Source organism: Seriola lalandi, unplaced genomic scaffold (genome assembly GCF_002814215.2).
Source record: "Seriola lalandi dorsalis isolate HSWRI2012SDOR001 ecotype SW California unplaced genomic scaffold, Sedor1 jcf7180002054938, whole genome shotgun sequence".
NCBI classification, from domain to species: Eukaryota; Metazoa; Chordata; class Actinopteri; order Carangiformes; family Carangidae; genus Seriola; species Seriola lalandi.
The window spans coordinates 394,615-420,293 of NW_019525490.1; the positions used below are offsets into that span (position 1 = coordinate 394,615).

Consider the following 25,679-nt stretch of genomic DNA (forward strand, 5'->3'; position numbering starts at 1 on the left):
AAGGTTAAATATGTGGGCGGAGGACACAACATAAACAAAGAGTTAAATAAGTACAGGGTAGTCTGTCTTTGTAGACACACCACGTCAACATAATTTTGTTGTCAGACAAATGAAAACACTGCACAGCTCAAGAATCACAGCTACTTTAGAAGGGCAAAAAAAAAAAACCCATATAAAAAGGAATATAGAGATTTTCTAAAAGAGAAAGGGACAGTGCCAAGATTTAGAAGTACAGCAGAGGGAAAGTAGATAGAGGCCTTAATACGGCAGAGTGTCTCCTACCTCTTTGTAGTTCACCTTGGGCTCTATTCTCTTCCGCTTTCTGCCCTTCCCCTGATGACTCTGACTGAGGAGAATCCATTTTACAACCTGCAGGAGGGAGGATGGTGGGGTGAAGCGGTGAAGGCGGGAAAAAGAAGTTGAGTGTAGAGGTAGAGAGGTAGAGAGGTAGAGAGAGAGAGAGAGGCAACAAAGTAGCAGGTTTTGAGTGAGAGTGATGAGACAGTATGAAGGTGAAAGAGAGAAAAGGGGGAACAGTGGAGAGGCAATGATAATGACAGAGAGAGGACAAGAGAAAGAATGAGTGGTCACATCTAATAGCGGAAAGTAAATATAAACAGACTTAAGGCGCACTTTCCATCCCTCAAGTGGAAAGGCACACAGGAATATACACATACACACTCTCAGTGAGCTACTAGCATGCAAGCTTTGACAGAGTGTAAAGTGGAAACACACACACACACGCACACGCGCGCGCGCACACACACACACACACACACACACACACACACACACACACACACACACACACACACACACACACACACACACACACGTCTATAGCGCCGTCTCTCTACAACACTAACATTAATTCCAACCTTTCAGCGCTCACTCGTGCTCCATATATAACCAACACAAAGTGCCGGCTAAGACAAAAGAGTAATAGTGTAAGTATGTTTCTGTGACAGAGCCTGGAGCGCAGCAACTCCCCGCACCATAGATCTCCATTAAACAGCCAATCACTATCAAGGCCAAACTCTATCTACCCTGGCTGACTCCTCTCCTCCGCTTTAATTTGTACCTCAGACTGAAAACACTGTCGTCATACAGTTTAAATATTGAAAAAGTGAGGTTTCCTAACACGGAAAAAGCACATGAAGCGGATAAGTCATTTCTGAGATGCAATCACTCGAGCATTCTTTGTGTTTTTTAAGTATTTTTAATATATTTTACAAATATTCTGTTCCGGTCTGACTTTTTTTTTTTTTTTTTTTTATCGGACAGATAAATGGGAGAATTAGAACGTATAGGCAAAGGAATTAAGAACAACATGGGGCCTTTATGAGAAATCTGATCTGCAGCAGAGAATGACACGCAACAGATGTACAGCGCTGTGTGCCGCACTTCACTCAGAGACAGACAGAGGGAAAGACTGAAACAGGGAGCAAAAGAGAGGTAGATGGAGTGCAAGAGATGTAGAGATAAGAGATGATATCTAACACTGTGGGACAGACAACAGAGACAAACAGAGGGGAAGCAGTAAAGAGAAACAGTGGCAACATAACGTAGTGAAGGAAAGGAGAGTGATGAGAATCAGATGACAATCACATCAAGCAGTCTAAGGTGCAATATTTCAAATCTGAGAGCTGCCCCCCAAGTCTGTCTGCCACTCCCTGAAGATGAGAAGAAGAGACAGAGAAAAGAGAGAATAGGAGGAGGAGATAGAGAGAAAGAGAGAGAGACAGAGAGAGAGAGAGAGAGCGAGAGAGTGCTTACCTCTGCTTTGACTTCTTCCACCAGCCTCGCCTGTGACCACACGGCGCTCTTTTCATACAGCCACTGAACGACAGAGAAGAAGGGAAAGCAGTGAGCCGGGGGCAAGTGATCGGGACAGAGTGGAATGCTTTGCAGAGGCAGAGAGAGAGAAAGAGAGGGAGAGAGAGAGAGAGGGAGAGAGAGACAGAGAGAGAGAGAGAGAGCCCTGGCAAAGCAGGAAGGGGAGGGAGAGAGGAGAGGTGGGAGGAGTGGGAGGAGGTGGAAGCGCGATCACTTGTTCCTCTGACGGAAACTCGCGACTTGACTCCGGAGGATGAGAGAAAAGAGTGGAGGAGAAGAGAGAGAAAGAAGAGGAGGAGGAGATTTAAAAAAAAAAAAAAAAAAGAAAAAGAAAAATTAGAAAAAAATCACCTGAATTACAAGTAACCACAGGACTGACAGTCACTTCAGTCCTCTACATATTCACTCCTCCACCACTAGACACACACATACATACACATAGAGACATACATGCAAACACACACCTACGCACAGAGAGCAGCTAGTAGGCACAAACACACAGCACTTACTCTCTAACCTTATTAAGCTTTCAGCAGAGCCACGGCTTGAGTGATGTGAATCACACATTACAGTGATGACGGCAAGGGCTGTGTATATGTTTGTCTTTGTGAGTGTGTGTGTGTTTGTGTGTGTGTGTGTGTGTTTGTGTGGTGAGGAAAATAAGGAGACAGACACGAGACAGACCGGAGAGAATGGGAACAAGGTCTTTGTAATGTCACACCACGCACAAAAAACAGGCGAGATGCAGCAGTGCCACATCACATTCATACAACCCATGATAGACACGCAACAGACGTTCCCAGGCGCACGCAGTCTGTCAGCTTTCAGCGAACACAGCCACACACACAAAGTTCAATACTATAACTGCATGCCTGGGTACTTCTCTGTGTGTGTTACACAAAAGTACTCCAGCAGAAATAGCATGAAGGTGTGTGTAGAAGCAAAAGGACAGAGAGAGAGGCGGACACAGAGAGAGGGAGGTGTTGGAGTGGGCTGTATAGAATGTAGTGAGTGTTGAAACAGTAAATTGGCATTGTGTAACAGGATACCACACATAGCTCTTTTGCTGCCTCGATCCCCGCTACCAATCCCTGAATAGCAAGGGCTTTTGTCTACCTCAAACTCTCTCTTCGTCCCGCGCCCACGTCTGTGTAGCGTCTCTCTGGTAAATCAATATTAGATTACATGTAGAAGTTCAGAGGATACACCTCTCATTCAGAAACACGCATGAGAAGCAAGTAAATCACATCCCTCGTTCAGTTCTAAGTACTCATTTGTGATGTGTGAGTTTTGTCCATCCAGGTTGGTGAGTGATTTTACTAGAACTATTTTTTACTTGAATAAGTGTAAGTATGGATTATCTTCATAATCTATTAATCCCAGAAACAATGCCAGACAATAAAAATACCAAAGTTTTGGTACCAATAAGAAAATTCTTTATCTTTTTGATACCTTATCTATTGAGTATAGATTATTTTTCTTTTTAATAAAAAACAGCCCAATTTTCATCAAATAACCAAGCCAAACCTGTCACACTTAATCCTGTTTAATACTGCCTTAATGCAAACATCTGGGTATACATTTTCCTAAATAAAAATATATATCAGGAGCTGAGCCTGACTCAGTTGTTATATTCAAAAAGTATTCATGCCTCGCAGCCAGCCCTAATTTTCAAGAGAGAAAGTTTGAGCTCCAGTAATTGGCACTCTTTTCTGCCTGATGATTGGTAGCAAGAGGCATTTATTGATGACCCAGTCAGAAATAGACAAACATAAGACATTGATGTACGCTGTAGGAGAAGGTAGAATCAGGCAGAAAGCTGCGATGAATAAAGGGTCGTCTTTATTTAAACAAAGTATCTCAGCCTAAATCCATCATCCCAAAGGGAGTGCTTACTCATCTAAACTGTGGGGTCTAAAATAGGCCAGCACTGGCCTTCCCATTCCACATCTCTTACTCCGGGATCGGTGAATGTCATTGTTTATTATTAGGCCAAACCATTTCCTGCCTTTCTCCGATTCAAGCACATTGTCGAGCAATGGATGGAAGGCAGAGAAGGGAGAGCGAGAGAGGCAGAGAGTGGCAGAGAGAGAGAGAGAGAGAGAGAGAGAGAGAGAGAGAGGGAGAGAGGATTTTTAAAATGTGTTTGTGTCTAGTGTACATAATACACAAGCACTTGCATTTGTAAAAGGTTTCAATCGATCTGGCTGATCTTATTAGCCGGTGACTTGCACATCAAACACAAAAAAAGCCTCTGCAAGAGCACTCTGGCCGTCACCCAATCAGGTGTGAGAAAACAGCAGTCCCTCCACGCTGTTCTTCCCACCCTCAGAGGCCCCCTGAAAGGCTCCAGTTACATCATCACATAATCTAGAAGGTGAAGGTTCCCAGACAGCAACACAAGCACAGACGCACAAAAGTGCACATACACACGGTGATAATTAAGATCAGTTACCATGGAGATGGGAAAATTGAGGAAGATGTTAAAGTGGATTGATTGCATGAGTGTGTGTGCGCGTGTGTGTGTGTGTGTGTGTGTGTGTGTATGTGTGTGTGTGCGCGTGTGTGTGTAGCCTTGCAATCCTAGTATCTATGACCATGGGTCTTTCTCTGTTAGAGGACAGAGGCAGAACAGCAATGCTCACCTTGTCAAGATACAGTACCAGTCTGGTAATACACCCACACAACACAATGATAAAATGAACTGAACTGCAACAAGAGCTAGCAATGCTTACTAAACAGCAGGTGATATTGTGAATTAGGATGAAGGTCATCATCATGATATCCTTTGGAAAACCGAAAATTCAAAAACTTTTTTTGAGTTGAACAACAAATGTGTTTTGTGAGTTTTTATGCTGTTATCGGGAAACCGTCTGGCAGTTTGAGAATGCCGACAGGCCAATAGTCACACGTCATTTAAGCTGAAGTATTTATATATTGACTATTTACTTCTAATATGAGACATCATTTTCATTATGAGAGCGTCATTATACACTGCTATTTACAGCTGTTCAGTACAAAGACAAATGCAATGCAGCTCTTGTCATCTAAGAACAAATGCTTGGAGCACACTCCTCACACAAATATTAGATGTGTTGTGGTTTACACTCCTGTCTATAACCACCTTAACACTGCTGGGTTTAAACTGGACCAAAAACAAAACATTTTAACGTACAATGGAGTCTAGTTAAAGTCTACTTGATGAAATGATCTCAAACCATAATAGGTCATTATTAAGGATGGTAACTTGCAGTGTGATTCTTGGCGTGTGGCTTTCAATAACCTGTTTTTTTTTTACAGAGAAGCCAATCAGGTTATGGTTGTCAGTTCACACAGATAAAACATTCAGCCACTTGTTGCTCTACATAAACGGGTAAAACAATGACAGCTACAGCAGCATGGATATCTTAAAGTGACACAAGTTGGACAAAGATCAGTCAGTTCAAACCAATAACCAGAAACCAGTCTAATGAGAACAAAGACTATGAAATTAGTATGACACCTTTAGCATCAATACACCCAGACAACAGCTGTGTGCTAATTTGTGGCTAATTACCTTGTATGATAAAAGGAACAAAGAGGAGCAAGAAAATAACTAAAGTAATTACTTAGTTCATAGTTAAGACATGATACCTGTGAACTCTGTAGACAGACAATTCAGAAACATACTGAAAGGGTTAGACTATATACTGTATGCACATTTATTTTATACATTTATTTTCAGTCTAACGTTATTTAAGAGCTGCGAATTTATTTAACTAATGAATTATGCTAGTTGGTATTTAAAATGTTTTACCTAAACTATATTGTATAGTAAATTAATACAGTTTACTGTGTCAGACAATGAATTGTCTGATACAGTATAAAACAATTAATCCTCTGGTTTTATCAGCACATCACTGAACACTAAAGCAACGTGGTCAATCTCTAGATTTTGATACATTTTAAAGGAAAAAAAATAAAGAAAAAAGAGAGAAAGAAAGGTTCCTCAAACCTTTGGAATTCCCGGTCGATCAAGCCAGTCAGCATAAATAGCACTGAGGGTGAGGCCTTTTCTGGAACACAATGGCACAAGTGTTAGTATTATTCCTATTATTATAGCAATGACTGTTATTGCCCAAGACACCCTATGAAAACATGGCTCTGGGAAAATATTGTTAGGGTCATGGCAGACTTGAGGTCCAGGCCAACACCTTAAACAAAAAGAGGGGCACACCCACTTTCCCATACAAGGACAAGCACACAGGCATGCACAGACAATGAATTGGATTTGGATGTATGCATATACAGTGTGTGGGTGCATGTAGATGAGGTGAGGCTGAAGTGGACAGTTTGGCCATGAAAATGGTTGCATACCCTACACAGTACACACACAGTGACACAGCTCGCTTGCAAACGCAAATATGAATGCAAACAAACTCAAGTAGTCCACAGTTTGTATGCTAACTATAAACTATGCAAAGTACACAAGTCAAGGAGTAAACACACGGCACACCCCCCCATCATCAATCCTCACTTGGATACTATGAGGCTATTACCGTATATTAATCTGTGATGTTCGACCCATTACAGGGATTCTTTTGTAATGAGGAGTTTTAATTTACATTTTTATATACCCATTTTCTCTCAGCTTTGCTCCTCTGAAGCTCAATTAGTGATTTCCAACATTTGCCAAATCAACTTCTTATTGAACTTGGTGCATCCAGATCAAACAGTAGATTCGGGGAGCTCAAGTGAACACACCTTTCTTTTAATCTTTTTTCTCCATAAATCCCTTTTATACATTGGTTTAACACAGTGTTGCCGGCTAACAGGGAGGGACAACTGGGTGAATTGTCTGATGCCCTTGGCCATGGAAGACTCAGCAGGACTCTTTTTCAGATATCAATACATCATGTTGAAGTAACATAAATGCCAGATATACATTTTCTTTTTCATTTTCCCATGACATTGTGACAGCCACAAATTTCTGTCATCTTTTACAGCATCTACTTTGTCTGCCGCTCAGTGCTTTGAGCTGAAGGCTAATGTTACCATGCTAACATGCTGAGTGCCGAATGTCTCTGCCAAAACTTAAATCCAATAGCTGTAGAGGTGTTTCACTTTGGACCAAAGTGCTGGACCAACACGCCAAAAGACCATTTTACGGACAGAGTCACACCGCTGCAAGTGTAGCTAAAAAGGGTTTAGAGGGACTCACATTTTTCTGCAAGGTCAAGCCTTTGCTCCTTGCTTCCACACACTAGTAAAGTCTGAGTCCTACTGCGTCATTTCCTATTGTATATTTGCTGACAACTTTGGCAGATGGAGAGTGGGCCTTCAGTAAATTGAACACCATAAAACTCTCTTTATACTCTACAGTGTACTACAAGAGGTAATATTCCCAATAAAGCACCAATTTGCCCAGAAACTAGACATTAAAAAACCTCACTCGGGACTTTATCAGAAGGAAATTTCAGCTCTTGGCACGTGGAGTTGAACCATAGACGGGACATAAAGACTAAACATCTGCCACACCAACAGTGAGACACCATGAAGTTGGATTACATGGGATTATGTGAGCATATCTCTCTTCTGGGCAAACAAAAGATTAATACAGTTAATACACCACATGACCTGTCACATACTGTTTAATAATAGGACTAGATAGAAACAAGTGTTAAGGCTCACAACAGCAGACGAGACATATAACTACCAGTTTTTTTCTAGTTGAGATTGGAAACTTTACTTTATTCTACCGGTTATTCATCTTAGTAGTGATACAGGAGAAAGAGTGACTATGGTTCCTGGGAAATAGTTGCTTCTTATTAACAGAAATCAATGAATGTTTTTTTCTTTTCATGTCTGTTAATAATTTTTGTTTAGTCTTATAATTATTATTTCTGGATAATTTAGTCTGGGGGAAAAAACAGAGTATACGACCCTGCAGTGTCTATTCTAATCCTAAACCTTGCTCTTCTAGTGGGCTGTTTACTGAAAGAGGCATCAGATCCAAATATTGACTGTGTCCAACTCCCTCTGTTTAGTTCAGTCAATCCCTGCCAGCCGAGCAGCACACTCCACATGACAGAAAAGGAAAAGAAGACAACACTCAGAGCAGACCAAGGGGTGCTGAGGAGGAGAGGAGTACGAAAAGAAGAGTCCAGGGTGGGAGAAACAGAGTGAAAGACAGACGGGGAGAAAAGAGGAATGGCGAGACAGGCAGAAGAAGAGGTTAATGAGGCAATCAGGGGAAATAGAGAACTGAATGATTAGGCAAGTGCAGAGAGGGAGAGAGAAAATTAGAGAGGAGGAGAGCAGGAGGAGCAGTTATCCTTTTACACTTCAATTAATATGAGAGTGGATGAGACTGCTCTCTTAACAGGATTGGTATTGGGAGCTTTTCAGGCCATGTTTCCACAGAAGGACCAAGTTAGTCAAAGAACAGCAGCCAAATCAACACATGCTCGTGTATTTGACATGAAATTACTAACAAATCACATCTGTTGAAGAAAAAAACTGTTCTTAAGGCTGTATTAAAACAGAAAATTGATGAATAATATATCTCTAATTTCTCTGGAACTGGAAAAACAGGCTACATTTAATGCATCAAGGTGTTTTTCATTATTCATGAACAATACTGTAAGCATTACTCAGAGCCAGTAAACATACCTCTCCATGTCAGGAAAGATAATCAGCAGCATTCGCAGGAAATCCTGTCAAAAAGGAAAAAAAAGAAATGCAGGCATTTAGTGAGGTGTGGGAGTGGGGAAAAAAAGAAAGAGAAAGGCATACCTGATCTTAAATCAGGAGTGCAAGGTCAAGCAGTGTTTATGTTACATCCATTATTTAGTGGGAAGACTCAACCTGCCACTGAAGAAACAGGAGCCAGGTGGAACTCATCACATATCACACACAGATGCACTCAACACATACACATACACACAGACTTCCAGGTGTGATCACTCAGCTTCATGGCCCCAGCAGAATAAACATATGTGGGTGAGCTGATATACGGTCATCAATTTGAAAAAAAAAGAAAAAGAAAAGAAAAAAAAAAGCTGCTGGAGCATTTTCAACTATTGTAACACTGTGGCAATCAAGCTCACATCAGCCTCCAATTAATTTATGGAAATAACACTGCGCCTCAGAGACAGGTCATATTAAAACAGTTCAAATCCACGCTCCCATTTCATAAACAGCCTCTGAAGTAGCTGTGAGTCAACATCGAGATTCTCCATTAAGTTAATGAGGTAAAAATGAATTTCCTGTACTGCAGCCCCACCTGAGACAAAATGAGTTGCCCGTGGTATTTCTTCACAAATAATCTGAAGAAGTCAATGAATTGTTGCTCTCCCACTTGACTGGCCAAGAACCTGAGGAGGAAGTAACCCTGGACAAAAGGAAAAGACAAATAAAGTCATCCCCAAGCCGCCTAACAAAGAATGGGACACCTAAAAAGACAGCATATGCTTTTTTAATGCTTTGCCTTTTGTTTCATTTTTTTCTTCTCTCTTTCCCCTCCTTCCCCCCCATCCAGCTCCTGCCCACCCTTGCTGCTTTTACCACATGCGTCTCTCACCTTGAGGTAGTGGACTTGCATGAAGGTTTTGTCAGGATTGAGGGCATGTTTAACCGTGGAGGAGCCAGACTCACTGACCTGACCAGTGTTCTCCATGTTGGGCCTGCAGAGGGACAAACAGAGCAGAGAAACAAAAATACACACCGAAAGATAAGAAAACAGGCACGGAGGGAGATATTAAACACACACAGTAAACAGAAAGGTTCAAAGAAAATGAGTCAGGCAGGTAGAGAGACACAGAGGCAAAAACAGAGTGGGATGGTGAGAGAGAACCTGAGCACTGAGTTCTTATTTTATCCCACTCTTACAGACATTTTAGTTGCAGGAAACCACATTTTCTACAGAGCAAGAATCCACTGTCAGCAACACTAAATCCAGCCACTCAGCCGGTCCTCTCAATGGCGAACACATTGCCAAGTTGCCGTACTTTGCCTGAGGCAGTCTGGAAATCAAGCTGCAGATTTATAATAGCATGCAATAGTGTTTATATGACCTCACAGCACTGCGCTCCGACTTTACTGCCCATGACTCACTGTGCGAACATATAACACTTCCACAAAGAAGCATCCCCGTCTTACAGGGACAAAAGAGCCATGCTCTGGGTTTCGCTTTCCCTGTCACACAGATACAAATCAACCTCCGTAAACACACAGACAAACGCACATAAAACTAATAAAAGCCAAACAAACAGAGCACTGACATGGGATGCTGTGCAATGATAGTTTCAGTTAGCTGGTATTGATCAAGCTGAGCAGATTAACTCAGTGTGCCAATAGGAAGGCCTTGAAGGATCACCCTCCTGCCAAGTCGATACACAAGGCGCCTGGCCCACCAATCAATACACCCTTCATCACTGGCTAGCACTTTTCCACAGGACCGCTTCATGACAGGGCCGGACACACACAAACACACACACACACACACTCTCTCTCTCAAACACACAAACACACACACTCTCTCTCTCTCTCTCACACACACACACACACACAGACCATCAGGGAGACCCGAGTCTAAATTCTTATTCATACAGATTCGTGTGTGACGTAAGACCTCAATCATTAATCTTTTCGAGTTAGGTTTCAGCTGTCGGCCACAAGTTGGTCAAATATTTGATCTATTTGAGTCTCTGTCCAGGCATGGTTAGCAGAGGAGCAGGGACAGAGGGGCGATGATGTAGATTAGGGCTGAGGACAAGAGGAGGAGGAGGAGGAGGAGGAGATGTGGGAGAAATCGAGGACAGGAGATAGACGGGAATGTTGAGTTTTGCTCAGTGGACTGAGAAAAGGAAGTCATCAGCTTCCTGGAATTTCTCAATCTGACTGGACACTCTTACAAGGACTTTCATCATGCTTATGAGGGTGTGTTCCTACTTGTGCGCATGTCATATAAATGTTGTGTGAGAAAAATCACAATACCAATGACCTGGATTGGGGAAAATCCATTTTGGAACATGTTGGTAACGATCCTCTGTACGGACTGTACATTAAAAGCTGCCAATATTCTCAGCCTGTCACTGGATATATGGATTAACTATAAAACACATTTGTAAAAACACGTGGGCAACAGGTGAAAACTTACATTATATTTTGTCTTAAATGTTTTAAAATGGCTCATTTACCTGTTCTCCTTATATCATGGCAATATTATTTTCCCTTTTTTAAAAGTCATGGAGTTTTGAACTTGCTCTCTGTCCAGTCTCCTGCCCGTAGTGCCCATGTCTGTCTGTTGCTGCTGATAAGATGAAATAGACTCTTTTTACAACAGCAGGACGTGCCGTATCCCTGGGAAATATTATGTGTGTGCGTGTGACAGAGAAGTACAGAGAAAAAGAGGGACTGGGGCAAAAGACAAAACAGTGGCAGAACATGTATTTCCAGAAGAGAAAATGTGTCGGTTTTGTGCGTCAGAGACACCAGCGGCAAAGCAGGGAGAGGCAAAATGTTGATCCATCACTGCTGTGTAAGACAAAGGAACTCCACCCTTCCCACTGTCCAGCCTAGGGATGTATGGATGTGTAAATCCCTGTCTTTCGCTGTCTCTCTTTGTCAGAGATGATTTACTACAGCTTTAAGCGGAATCGCTGCTCGCTGCCTTGGAGAATCACACAATAGCTCAATGTATTTCAGAATAAATGGTGCTCTTATCTGACTCGTAGGCCATGTGTGTGAGAGGGAGGGAGCTTGTCTCTGTGTGTGTGTGTGTGTGTGTGTGTGTGTGTGTGTGTGTGTGTGTGTGTGTGTGTGTGTGTGTGCGTGTGCGTGTGCATGTGCGTGTGCATGTGCGTAGCCATGCCTACACCTGGGTGTGTCTGAGATTGAGAGAGAAAAAAAGAGCGGGAGGAAATCAGGAGCTATTACTGACAGAACTTAATGTCAGATGCACGCACTCAAACACACACACACATGCACACACGCACACACACACACGCAGAGGTTTATAGCTCCGCAAGCCATATCCTGACAAATTACACTGGGTCGACTGTGGAAACCGGATAAGGTAGAGCAGCACTCCCAGCAGCCCAGTAAATCAGCAGGGAGAATGGCGTCTGGCCCAGGCTGCCCTAAATATAACTCATCTGAAATGGACTGATAAACACAGGCCACTTGGGCCCCTGCAGGATCACTGGGTGTCGATTGTGACCCACTGAACTTGGAAAGCACAACCTGCCATTTAGCCTTTATTTGTGTGTATGTGTGTGTTAACTGGTGAGGAAGTTGCGCATATCTCTCTGCACATCCCACTGGCTTCCTTTCCCTTTACCAGGTCCTCTCTAATATTTTTCTATACTTTGTGACAACCAGTTTGTGTTTATTCATATTAAATTTCCACGGGGTTGTAAAGCTAATGGAGCCACACGAGGGCTTGGCTTAGATCAAAAAGTGGCAAGGCAGGGTTTTTCTAGATATCGGTATGGATAATCAAATAAAGAGAGCCAAAGACTAAGAAGACAGAGAGAGCAAAAGACTTGAACGGAAGAAGTAGACAATATCAGCTGTCTATGAGCACCAGACTGGTCAAACGATCGACTGGGAAAGAGTGAAAAGTTATTGATTAGGTCAGTGTCAGTGGACGGCCAGAGGAATATCCAGCAAGTCACTCATATCCATAACCAAAGACCAACACTGAACTGAGACTGGGATTACAATCTCCCACTCATATACAACAATGACGATGACACCAGGGCAGTGTCCATGATCACTGAGAAAACACTGATGAAAACTGTGAGATACAGTCAAAGCCCTGAAAACGTTAAGGGTTAAGAATCCTCTTCCATGCTCAAATTAGTTAGTTTTTAATGTAGTTTTGCTTCTAAACTTTAATCTGGACAACAAAATGTATTTATGAGTCTGTAATTTCCAACTCATTTCTTACTAATTTTAATGAGAAGTTTCCTGGAAAGAAGTAACTGGTAATTTGGGACTAATTATAGGGAAGACATGGAGAACTGCTCCAATTAAACACAGGGAAATTTTCAGTCATTATTTATTTATCGTTGGAAATTATTTATTCTTATATGAACATATATGTTGAATTGTATGCTTGCCTGTGTGCACATCTGATTTTTAGATGTTCAGCTAACCTGCTGTGCACTAAAAGACTTTGTTAGGAAATGATTCAGATATTACACACCTATAAGCTGAAGTGATTGAAAACTGATGACTAAATATCATCGTGATATTACTGAACTGGAAGTCAATAAACAGTAATACTGTCTTAATAATAATAATAATAATAATAATACTGAGCTTGAATAGAATTTACATGTTGGTAGGAGAAGAAAAACTCAAACAGGGTCATACTGATTCTACTAAAAAATGTTGTTGCATTAGCAGAGTAAAAGCTGTACCTGAAGATAATGTGTGAGGAGGGTTCCTTCATGACTCAACATGCTTTACAAATTGCTTTAAGATATGTGAGGGTTAAGAAATTGCATTTCCTTTGGTGCCACTTTAGCAATTACTTTCCAATACTAGTGTGTTTCCATGTAACAGAATCAGTCAAAACATATGCACCCATGTATCCATGTGTATGGGCATGTATGTCCGTACGTATGTGTGAGTGCATGTGTTGTTTGCATTTTTCAGATGTTGGTTTAATGTTGTTGATTTAACCCTGTCAGGTGCAGAGAAACCTAATCCTGATCCTCCTAATCACCCGTGCGTCTGCCTCATAGGGGAACACCCTGATAGACTGACAGACAGACACAGCTCTCAAGTGCATGTTTAACCCTTTCACTCACACACAGCTTCCAGTTTCAAGGTATCACAGGAATGACTTTTATGATGCTTAAGCCTGTTGCAACATACACTGGACATTTAAACCCAAATTAAATCGTTATCACTAGCACTGACGCGATTCACTAACACACTTCACACAGTTCAGGACAAACTGAATTGATATGAATCTACGCACTATTCATTCATAAGTGTCTCAATTGTGTGATGACAACACATTATTAGTGAAGTGACATAGTTAGAAGTTAGTGCCAAGCAGAAGTGCCATGAAATAAATAACACATTGATTTGCTGTTACACTCCGTACGGCCTCTTACAAGCATGAATGTCAATAGTGTACTGTGCTACAAGTGTCATCTCCTTTTCATTCAAAGGGAGAGCTACAATATGAAATGCACAATGCTAACAAGTGTTAGCAATTCACCATTAAAGAGTTAACTCCTGACTGGGGTTTACACCTATAATCTGCTGATGACACTGTACTTCCACCCTGGATAAAACAGACAGGGTGTGGGTCCCACATAGTCAGGATTAGATGAAAAGTTTGTGTGTTTGTGTGTGCTCGCTGTGCTCGTTTGCAGAGCTTTTCTAAGACATGACGGAACAGTACACCTGGATATACTTTGTTGCCACACCTGCCACACCTGTACCCCTGGAATGCATATACCTCACACTCACGTGTGTCTGCACGTGCAGACACTAACAAAAGACTAGACGGACTATAACCTGAAAAAGTAGACTGTGTCTGTTACAGGGAATTAGTTAAAGACTCATTCACACATTTTCTCTCTTCGCTCCAAATCTCTTGCGCTATGCTACAATGTCTATGACTTAACTTTTTGTAGTGTAAATTCTGGTTGCTGTGCAGCTACAAATATGTCTTCAAAAAGCTATTAGTCACCCTACTTGGTGTACCAGCAATTTGTATAGTAATGTTCTAGGTGTGTCCTTGCTGACTTAAACTGTGACAATTATGAATGATTGCCTTGAACCAATAAATGTAAAATAAGAGACTGTGTATTTTTTTAATAAAGTCTGTGACAGTCACTTTGAGTAAGTGCTTCTGGTGTATATCTAACAGTGCAAATTATTAAAAAAATGATCTGTGAAAATTGATCAGGAAAAAATGGATGTCAGCATTCGAAGGCAGTAAGACATGAAAATCACATAAGAAGTGCTTGTTTTAAAAATGAGTGTGTGAAAACGTGAATGTGTGTGTACTGATACTGATACCTGACTGATGCAGGGAGACGTTGCCTCAGTGGTGGTTTAGTAAACCTCTACGGATATTTAAAACTTACAGTGAGGGAGACAGTCAGCAGTTGGGGTCAAGTTCATGTCAGTGTACAGTCCTGTGTCCTGTTTTGACCATGCTCACCCAAAACAGCCCTTTCCTCCATAGTAGCAACACTGGCAAGATAATTGAAACAGACAGACTGGACCAATGAGAGACACACACCTAAGGATCTGAAGTTCCTCCTCTGAGTTCTGTAATTCGTCAGAGAGTCGTCTCCACCTGAGCAGTGCCTTCAGGTCAGACTGCTCTGCCGTCTCTTGTAGGGAGAGCTGCAGGGAGAGATATGGACTGTTAATAGACATGTAAAGAAAAAGGTTAGGGCAGAGCAAAGAAATCAGAGGAGGAAAAAATATATATGGGAAATTCTCAATAAAAGCACTAATACCACTTTCTCTGTCGCTGTGTCTTATTGCTTCTGACTCCAATAACAGGCCTGCTTAAATCTATTCCTTCAGCACAAGCTCATATGATAAAGGTGACATGATTAGACAGTGCAGACATAAGAAAAACATTTGCGTAACTCTAGATGGTGTGGGAAAGCAAGTGGAAGGATTAGATCTGTATGTATATCAACTCCCGGATCAGAGCTGAAGTTAGTATTGCAAGCAAAGGATGCATACCAACGCTACACCCTCTTTCTTTGTTCTGCTGTTTACCTATTTTTTTTAAATCAGGTATCATTAATTACCAGGTTACCAGCCACCTCCTGGCTCAGGCATTAGAAGGATATCTGTAGCAGTGCAAAGTACACAACCTCCACAATGGCAGGGAACTTTTGTTTCTTTGATCTACTTCTTTACAATGTAAGAAGTTTCACTTTTTTGAGGAGTAGGTGGCAGTAGTACATTTTCACAGCTCTTGTGTGCTTCAGCTTAGTCCTCTTATATTTTAGTCGCTTAGGAGGTTTGGGTTGGATAGTTTATTTTGTGGTTGGCGCAGGAACTTCTTTACCCTTTCATTTTGTTTGGCCAGCTCCTCTGACCTTTGAGACGTGGTCTTTGTTCCTTGTTTGTCCTTTTCTGCATTGGGACTTGGATTGTTGTTTTTATAAACTGTTTCCTTGTGCGCTTGATGTATGGTTTTACTACAGCAGTGTAATTGCCAACTCTACTTGACATGCATTCCAACCACAACAGTAACATTTGGAAATCCTGGCACAAAAGTTGGTGGAAATGGAAGGTTGGAATGTCACCCTGTGTTTCCCTGAGTTGTTGTATTATCGTAATGGTTTGAAGGTGCTGGATCTTACTATATAGTAGTACTGCCAGATAACAACAAGAAAGAAACAAACTGCATAAACAAATGTTATCTTAATGATTCCCAAGGTTGTTTTTCATTGACTTATTTCTAACTCCAATGAGAGAAAGTTGCTTTCTCAGTTGAAACTTCTTCAGATGGCCACAGCAAACCGGGCTCCACAAGCTGGCTAAACTGGTACATCTGAATAATACCATCTAGGAGTTTTTATATACCTGAGGTGACAACCTAAAATGGCCACCATTCATTTCCTTTCATAAAATAGCTATAGTACAACAATCACTGGGCATCAATTGTACTGTACTTGTTGTGCTTGGGCCCAGATGATGTCCTCCAGGTAGGTGGCAAAACCCTCACTGATCCATTCTTCTGTCCAGTCTCTGGCTCCAATAACCAGGCCGAACCAGGAGTGAGCAATCTCGTGACACATCCTGGACCCACACAGAGACAGGCCATTCTCGCCAGAATCGGGACTCCCAGCATGCAACACACTCTGGGACAGGAAAATTATGTGCGGGCTGGGGAAGAAAAATGAAAGACATGAATAAGAGGAATAAAGCCAAATACAAATTATAAAAAGGGAGGAAAGTAATGAGACACAAGCGAGGGAGTGAGGGATAAAAAGAGGAAAAGATTAAAAGAAGACAAGTACATACAGGGGAGACAATGAGAGGTAAGGAAAAAGAAAAGTACTGGTTGAGAGGAAAGACATGATGAAGACATACTGTACCACCCTCCAAAAAGATCAAAGAGTTAGTGAGCGAATGTTCTACACCTATGATTACAGAAAATTTAGCCTGAACACGCCAAGTAAGACCAACCGACATGTGCTAATGAGTATGGGAGTCACTTACTGCCCATCCCTTTCTCCATCTCCTACATTATGTTTAGCAAAGGGCAGCTTACTCACCAAGCATTCTTGCCAAACCTAACTGCCCTGCACAAACATCAAGAAAAAACATTATGTTCCCTGAGCTATAATTGTCAACCAACAATGGGTCAAATGAATTAAATGAGATTTGCAATTTTGAGTTTTGTGCAATTGGTTTTTTATTATTTATCAAGGCGAGATGGTTTTAGAGCTCCCACTCCTACCTTTACTAAACGTGACTTCAAGGCAATGTTGCAAATCTTAGGTTTAAATAGTGTTTAGAAGTTGTCATGATTTTTCTTTTTTTTTTTTACAAGAAAAGATAATTATAGCCAAATCCTCACCCCATCTTTATGGGAATGGAAAGAAAAGGACTGAGAACCGAGTCTGACCTATGACTATATTTGGAAAATTATAAGTGTCTGTAATTATCATATATCCAGGACTGATTTATTGGGCAATTAAGTTAGGAAATTAAAGGTATGGTTATGGTTGTGATAAACGTATGTGCATCTAAAGTATATGTAAATATATCTCATCTGGTGTTTACCTCTATGCACTCTTGTAAACAGATAATGTGTACAACACTTACATACTAAAATAAAAAAGCCTCAAAGTGCTTTCAGTGATAGTAAAGATAAGAGGCTATTTCTGATTGTACAGAGGGATAAAACAACAATTCAAAAGCCTCATTAAGTTTTTTCACCAATAAGAACATATCAAAGCTCTGAGCCAACCAAAATTGGAGGGGAAATGGTTAGCAAATGTGACCTAGTAAATACTGTTCTGCAGTATATAGATAATGGTTTCCCTTAATGTCCATTTTAGATATCTGATTTAAAGAAAGTCTAAATTAGGACTTTGGCTCTTTCCCTTTCTTCTCAATTAAGGTAGTAAATCTTAGGCTTGACGAGGGTTTGGAAAGTTTTTTTCACTCCACGATGCCTGCCAGCAGAGAATACTGAGCTGCTGAAATAGGATTGGCACAGTGCCACTCCACATTCAGATACTACAATATGAAGAATAGGAGCCTACAGCAAAGCCAGTGGCTCTGTGAGGCTATAATCTTCAGTGTTTAGCACTAAATACTAATACCAGCGATGCTAACATGTTGTCAGTAACAATGCTAACATGCTGATGTTAAGCAGGTATAATGTTTACCATGTTCGTTACAGTTTTTTTCATTTAGCTGGTTTTTAACATTTGCAAATCAGCACAACACACAAAGTACAGCTAATGATGATGGGAATGTCATTAGTTTTGCAGGTGTTTAGTATTGGTCAAATAAAAAATTTGATCTGGTTGGATGAAAAGTTAAGGGGCCGCCAAAGTTGATATGATTCATCCTGAGGGGGACATTTATGTGTGTGCCACATTTCATGGCAGTCCATTTAATGTTGAGATATTTCACTTATAGACACAAATCTTAATCTTCCGACAGCACTAGATGAAAAGTCAAGGAATAACCAGAGCTTCTAGGATACATGATCTGGGAACCCTGAATTCCTGTGCCAAATTTCATAGTACCTACACCAAATAGTTGTTGAGATGTCCAGACACACCAACATTACATATTTGTAGCTGTGGTTTCACCAACATTTGTGTCATTTTTGATATTATACAACATCTGCATGAAACGTTTTTACTCCAGACTGGCTTCACGCAGGAATACAGCACATGTGACTTATAACCATGAGACAGCGCTGGTAGAACAGGAAAATCGGAGTGCTCTGTCAAAGCCAAGGTCATGGCTGAAGACTTTTCTGGAGCATTCTTTACTTCTTTCTTATGTAACAGGCTGTGGGTGCCCTGAGGGGCTTAGGGGCTGACTGTGTGTGAGAGCCAGGCTTTCTTCACCAGAAGAATGGGAGAGGGGTCACAGAGGTGCAAATGAATGGTCTCTCTCTCTCCTGGCCCATATAACAACACCAGACTGTCTAGAGTCCCTTTCACACTCTCTAGATCTTAAGTGTCTCAACCACCATTGACCTGACATTGGTGGGAGAATTTATGGCAAGCTGCAAGTCTCTACTGAAAAGTATTTTTTCCATGGTCCTACCACCCTATGACTGTGACAAATATGTTAGAGTTATCTTTATGGCTTTATCTCTGTGTGTCAGCTTTTTTTTAGGCATTGTCGATGTACAGTATATTACCTACATGTAAGCATCGCGCTGTGATAAACCACACAATATAGTGTTTCCCCCTAAAAAGTCATAAAGAGTGGTCCTACTTCCAACTGGTGAGACACAACAGCTGCAGTTACTTCACCTGTTGGATTGACAGTTTACTCCCACAGCTACAATAAGCCCACATATTGGTGCCATTGATGAATTATAGTAAGCTGTAAAATGAGCTGCTCTCATCGAGGAAAGATTAGCATCTTAAAACACCAGATGACAGAGAAGTTATTTTCTGTCCTTGCCATAACCTAATTATGTTGACAAGCTAAGTCAATTATAAAGGCAAACACTGAGTAAAGACATAGGTTAGGCCGGGGTCTGCCAGACAGTCCTTTTTGGAGGAAAACAAAATTGGATATCTGAACAACACAACTACTCTTTATTTCCCTGAGGATTGTTTTATCAGATCGAAGGCAGGCCATCGCCTTCTGTTATTTAGGAACATGTCAACATCATACAATAGGGTCTTATGGGCATCATTTCCGAGACAGCATCGCAAATCTAATCCCATGTTTTTCCTGATTACACAAACAAAGGCTCTCACTGGAGCAGGAGATGCTAACATTAGCCATATGAGTTTCTTTGTAGCCTAATCTTATTCCCTCACAATTGGATAAGCACGCCTTTGTTGTCAGTTCCAGCAGTGCGTTTGTGTGTGTCTGTGTGTATGAGCGAGTGAGTGTGAAACACAAAGACAGCCTTTCAGAGACGGCGCTTGCACATGCTCCTCTGAGGGAGGCGGAATCCATCACTACAGTGACAAATAGTGTCATCCCACCATGGTGGGGATGAATAACAACAGCATCTTTCACGTTCACTGATACACTGACTGACATTAGTTGACATCAGGGACCTGTCAGGGAAACAGGCAATGAGAAGATTTTCACACAAATTCATGCATATGTAGTACCTGCATATAAGTACACACCTTTCGTCTCCACCATAGATCTGGATGTTAAGGTCTGCTGTGGGCGTGAGTGTGTGTATCTGATTAACAATCTACAATTTCAGTGCTGTTTTAAAATAAGGTTTTAGACACTAAATTTGAAGAAAATACTGTCTTTAGAATTTTGTATTTTGCAAATTAGCAAATTCGACTGATAAGCAAATTACTTATGAAGTTGCTGATTACACCAACAATTACAATCAATAGCAAAGACTTAAGTGATATTTGCCTACTGCCAAAAACCTGTGCAAATACATCATACCCTGAAATACCACTTGAGGTCCTTGTCTTTGCATCACACTCTTGTTGTTGACATCCTACAAAATGAACATTTTCAGATTTTGCACAGTTTAACTTATTACTGGCTGTCTTGTGAAAACTCGAACATAACATAGGATGTTTAATTTTTTTTTTTTTTTTAACTCAAGTCCATGTAATAAGATTAAAACATCCCTCCCACTTCTTCATCTGAACAATTGAACTATTGTGACTGTTGTTAAGATTTAAATCTATGATATCATACCAAAATACTATAAACAACCAAAATGCAACAAAGCATGAAGTTGTACTCTCTACTGCAAGTCCAAAAATGCCATCCACTTTCAATCGTTCCCCTTTTACTTGTGTTACTGAATTTTTTAGGGTTACTAATTATTTTGATGTTTAATGATGGGATGTTTGATTTAAACTTGGCCACTGTCACCTTTAGATCAAATAAATCAATTCATATTTGTTGGCCCTGTCTCATGTCTGTTTTTGAAGTTTGCAATCTCTGTTTAATTTCTGTTTGTTTTTTAATTGACTGCTACAGTGGCTGTGCAACAAATTGCCCTTTGGGTGTAATGAAGATTAACTCTGCTCTCTACTCTCCTCCAATTAGTCATTAAAGAAATGGAATTACAATTTCTGAGATTTAATTGGATGCCAAACATAAATTTTAGTCTCTACTCTTAATTATATTTCTTGTTCTTGATTGCCTTCATGTGGTATGTCTTGAGGCTTGGAGAAAACTATAAACGAACACTGGCACACACACACATACACATACTTGCAGGCGAACACTCTACATTTTTAGATTTAAAGGCTTCTAAAAAGTGCTATGACTTCACATCAAGGAGGCAATAAACAAAACTGATCACGATGAGAGGCTGTCTGTATATAGAATAACAGACAAAAGACCTTAGATGACCTTTCTGATGGTGGTACCCCACCGGGTCTTAACACACAAAATGAAATACTGATTAAAGTCCTCCTGTGCTTTCTCACACGACAACCTCACGGCTCTGAGTCACCCAGGGTGACTTGGCCCTGAGTTTCAGAGGTGTGAGCCAGGGCAAGTCTTCAATTTGGTGAGACACAGATTGCAGTAGTGTTTCGCTCCTCCATCTCTCCATCCATTATTAATCCCTCCATCCCTCCATCCATCGTTCCTGGCTGTAGGCCATTTTTTCCCCAGTGGGACACTTCCATGCATAATGCAGCAGGAGCCCTATCATAGTCCTGTAATTGACATCCCCAGCCCAGCTCAGCTCAGCTCATAGCTGGGACACCAGTAAAAAAGCCCCATGAGACAGAGGGATGAGGAAAAGGATGATGAGAGCTGAGTATGTACTGTGCTGTGTGTGTAAATGAGAGAGAGTGAGAAACAAAGTAAAGAAGGAGATGAAATTCAACAACACTGAGAGAAAGACTGGAAGAAATATGAGAACAGAGAGAAAAGGGAATTTAGGGAGTGAATGAAAAGATTATGTGATAAATATTTATGGAGAAAGAGAAAGAAGAGAGAGAGAGAGAGAGAGAGAGAGAGAGAGAGAGAGAGAGAGAGAGAGAGAGAGAGAGAGAGAGCATCCTCTCATCTGTCACTCTGTGTGATGAGTTTTGCTCTTTCCCCAAGTGCAGTGTCAACTCCCTGGTGTGATAACTGTTGAACTGCTGAACCATAGCGACACAAGACACTGTTACAGCATCACTGGTGAAATTTTGCACATTTTGCACATAACTGCATACCCATACACAAACACGTAAACAAACACTACTAAGACAGTGACAGACAGGTAAGGAGATGGACAAAAGCCACATGACAGACAATAAGCACAGAGAGTACAATTTTGTCTTTTCTATTCAAGCGAAGGTTGGAGGGCTGGCCTTTCCTAATGTCAGCTTACGGGAAGAAGCTTTGTCTCCCTTCCCTCCCTCTCAGACAGAGTCTGTGGGCTATTTTAGACACAGGGGCCTATTTGACCAAACTCCTACCAGCCTTCGTTCTTTTTTAACAAGTCTGACTTCAAATGTCTGGCATTCCAGGCTGGCTGCAGATCAGCTCTCTGCTCCCAGACAGGGCCCCACAGGGCCAGGCCAAATGCCACTCCATGTAGGGCCTGATCACATGAACAGGGGCCAGGCTGGGGCCCCCAGAGAGCCGCCCCACCCACATACACTGCATCGCATCAGAGCCTGAAAATAAATAGCAGAAAAGATATCAGAGGTCATCAGGAACAAGGAGGCGACTCTGCTGCTCTGGTCCGGATAAAATAAGGCTTTGTAGTGCCGACACATAAGAAATAAGTACCGTGTCTCAAGGTTAGCCTGTAGTTCCTAGTCGCTGTCAAGTGCTTACACTTAAAGGCCTATTCATGCATACATAGACACCCGGCAGCTCAAGCAGCTCAAGTTTGTATCACAGTGATGGGATTCATGTGGGTCATAACCTGATGAGGTCAAGAATACCTGTCCACATACACAGAGATATACATGAAGACGCAGTAACGGTGCAGGCATAATGTAACACCCACATAAACCAGCAGAAAGTCACAGGCACAGACATGCAAATACACACACACACACACAAAAACACATACCCACATACTTTCAGCAAATCCACTTTGAATCCGTATCAGCTGGGAAGTGATAGCAGATGTCTGATCCATCCTCCCTCAACAGTAAAACAATCCACTGTGGAGTTTGTTCCTTGTTTAGTCCAAAAACTGATGTCATGCCAGAGGAATGTTCTTGAGTGTGTGTGTGTGTGTGTGTGTGTGTGTGTGTGTCTGTGTGTGTTTGTGTGTACGTGCATGCGTGCGTGCATGCGTGTGTGTGTGTGTAGCAGTGATGCTGTAGCACAGATTTAAAACAGTACAGACACTTGTTTGTCTATAAAGGTAAGATCTCTTTCTGTGGTTGAACGTTGGATATATTGGAGACCAGACAGCAAGAACAACTGTGTGTGTCCAGGAGGACATCTGAACAGCCAAGCGAAGAAATCTAAATGTACACATGTACCTCCCCAAAGACGGAAGACATCACAATCAAAGTCCTATATCAAAGCTTCACAGTGCCATATTGTCTTAATACAATGCAATCTAATGGGATTATTACAAGGGGCGTGGACAATGTTTTAATGAGTGCTAATGCAGTTCATCTGGCCACAACAAGCCCGTGTCAATCAGCTTAAGGGAGGTGTCTACGTGACATTCATCTGACATAACCGACATTCCTGTATTATTGTAGCTATTTACATGCGAACCCCATCAATCATGGCATAACACTCAGAACCTTCTTTGTACTTCTACTGCTGCCTCAGTGAAAATGACAGGACAGAATCTATTTCACAGGATTATAATTTGAGACATATTCTTGCCTGCAGGATAATAAATAGACTAATTTTTTTTTCTCTCTTATGTAACGTGAGAGAATGAGACAATGAGGAGATGGAAAGTGAGACCACTCTGTACTGCGAGGCTATATAAGAAGTGTTTGACAGAATGGAAAGATGGATGACGGCGAGATCGAAGTGAAATTAGCCAGTGAGCAGAGCTGTCTCCACTACAGAGGTTTCAGGCTGCCACCTGGCTGGGCTGCCAGCCTGTCAGACAAAAACCCTGCAGCTGATGGATAGAATGTGGGTTAAAGGTGTGTGATGTAAATACTTTTTCAACAACCCACTTACACAATACAACAACAGATAAGCACTAGAAAAATGTCTATCGTGATTATGACTTTGACGACAACAATCAACAGTTAACACATGAGGAAGGCTACAGCCCAAGTAATGTGTTTATAAGAAGTTTATTTCAATGAAAAGACCCAACACTAAAAATGTGAGTCCATCTACGTGTATTTTCCCAATCTATTTGTGGCTCTCTGCCCTAAGCCCACTGGTCACTACTGAGGAAGAAAATCTTTAAAAAATTGGCTCAAGATTTATACTTTTCATTTTAATGATAGGCAAAATAATTTCCTGGACAACAGCTGGATACTGTCCCCCGTTGCTCAAACAGGAATAAATACATTTGCTAGGGAACATTTCCAGTTGCAGATTTGGTGCAACATGGTGCAACAACATTGGAGCTCTATGGCACAGAGAGGCAACACTTAGGATCGATTCATTGTTGATTTTGGTCTTTGTTAACAATATGGAAATTATATAGAATATTGCCAGCCTTACTCTTTAAGAAGACCTAGATAATGCACGCAGAAGACAGAATGCAGTTAAGTTATTACAATTCATGCTGAGAGGGACATGGGAGTGTTTAACAAATTCCATGGCAATCCATCTTAGAGTGGTTGAGAGATTTCACTGTAAGACAAATATAAACTTCACGGTGGCACAAGAGAAAAAGGGGATCACAAAGGCCATTAAGATTCATTATCTGGGAACTATGAATGTTTATACAAATTTTCAACCAATCCATCTCACAGGATAATTAGGATAAACTTTGACCTGCCGGTGCACTATAGAAAAAGTCAGGGGATCAGCTAGGTCATTAGGATTCATCCTCTAAATGCACATTACATTGAGTGCACATATCTGTACAAAATTTCATGTTAATCCATCCAATAGTAGTTATACAGGCAGACTGACAGACCGACACTGCCATCCACAGAGCCACGTCAGTAGCATGGCTAAAAACAACTTATTGTGAAAGCAACGGGCAGACCAGCTTGGAGCACAGCTCCCTCCCCAAGGCTAAAAGCAAACCCAGACATCAGAGGCATTACCACCAAGCATTTCACAGCACTTTGTTTCAAATGTCTCATTTTGGCCGGTTCAGCGCAGAGGTCCCACGGACATTAAGTTGTCTAGCTTTGCACAGAGAAATGAAATTACCTCCTCCCCTAGCCTCTAGGCTTCACTACCACACACATGCCCCAGGATGCACACCGAGAGCAGCAGCAGCATCCCCTACCCCATACAATGGACCCATCCATTTCTCCATAGAATGGGTCCTATGGACTCATATTTTAGTTAGTAGAATGGGTGTGCAGTGACAGGCCTGCCTTGCCACGGCTTCTAATCCAGAGTTATGGCACAGTGTGTCTGTGTTAGTGGTAAATGTCGTACAATATGCCAACTGTTGCCAGCAGGTTCACATCTGAGAGCAGTTCAAAGCCACACAGCATCACTCACCAACCACTGACAATTGAAGCATATATGGCACCTCGGAAAAGTGCTGCAAATGCATCCTAGCAATCAGTCAACAGGTTAAACAACAG

At 41.4% G+C, this 25,679-nt stretch overlaps 1 protein-coding gene across 5 annotated transcripts in view; it reads right to left on the reverse strand.

Annotated features, from left to right (window-relative positions):
- Positions 1-25,679, reverse strand: part of aopep (aminopeptidase O (putative)) — a 78,213-nt gene that overhangs the window by 40,948 nt on the left and 11,586 nt on the right. For 4 of the 5 annotated variants that reach the window (XM_087170238.1, XM_023393537.2, XM_087170239.1 and 1 more), the window contains exons 6-13: positions 16,491-16,704; positions 15,092-15,198; positions 9,398-9,500; positions 9,101-9,208; positions 8,488-8,531; positions 5,831-5,891; positions 1,777-1,839; positions 283-369 (exon numbers count right to left, since the gene is read on the reverse strand). In XM_087170238.1, coding sequence (XP_087026364.1) covers positions 283-369; positions 1,777-1,839; positions 5,831-5,891; positions 8,488-8,531; positions 9,101-9,208; positions 9,398-9,500; positions 15,092-15,198; positions 16,491-16,704 — 787 coding nt within the window. The remainder of the gene's footprint in view (positions 1-282; positions 370-1,776; positions 1,840-5,830; positions 5,892-8,487; positions 8,532-9,100; positions 9,209-9,397; positions 9,501-15,091; positions 15,199-16,490; positions 16,705-25,679) is intronic. The other variant, XM_023393539.2, reaches the window with a different exon arrangement.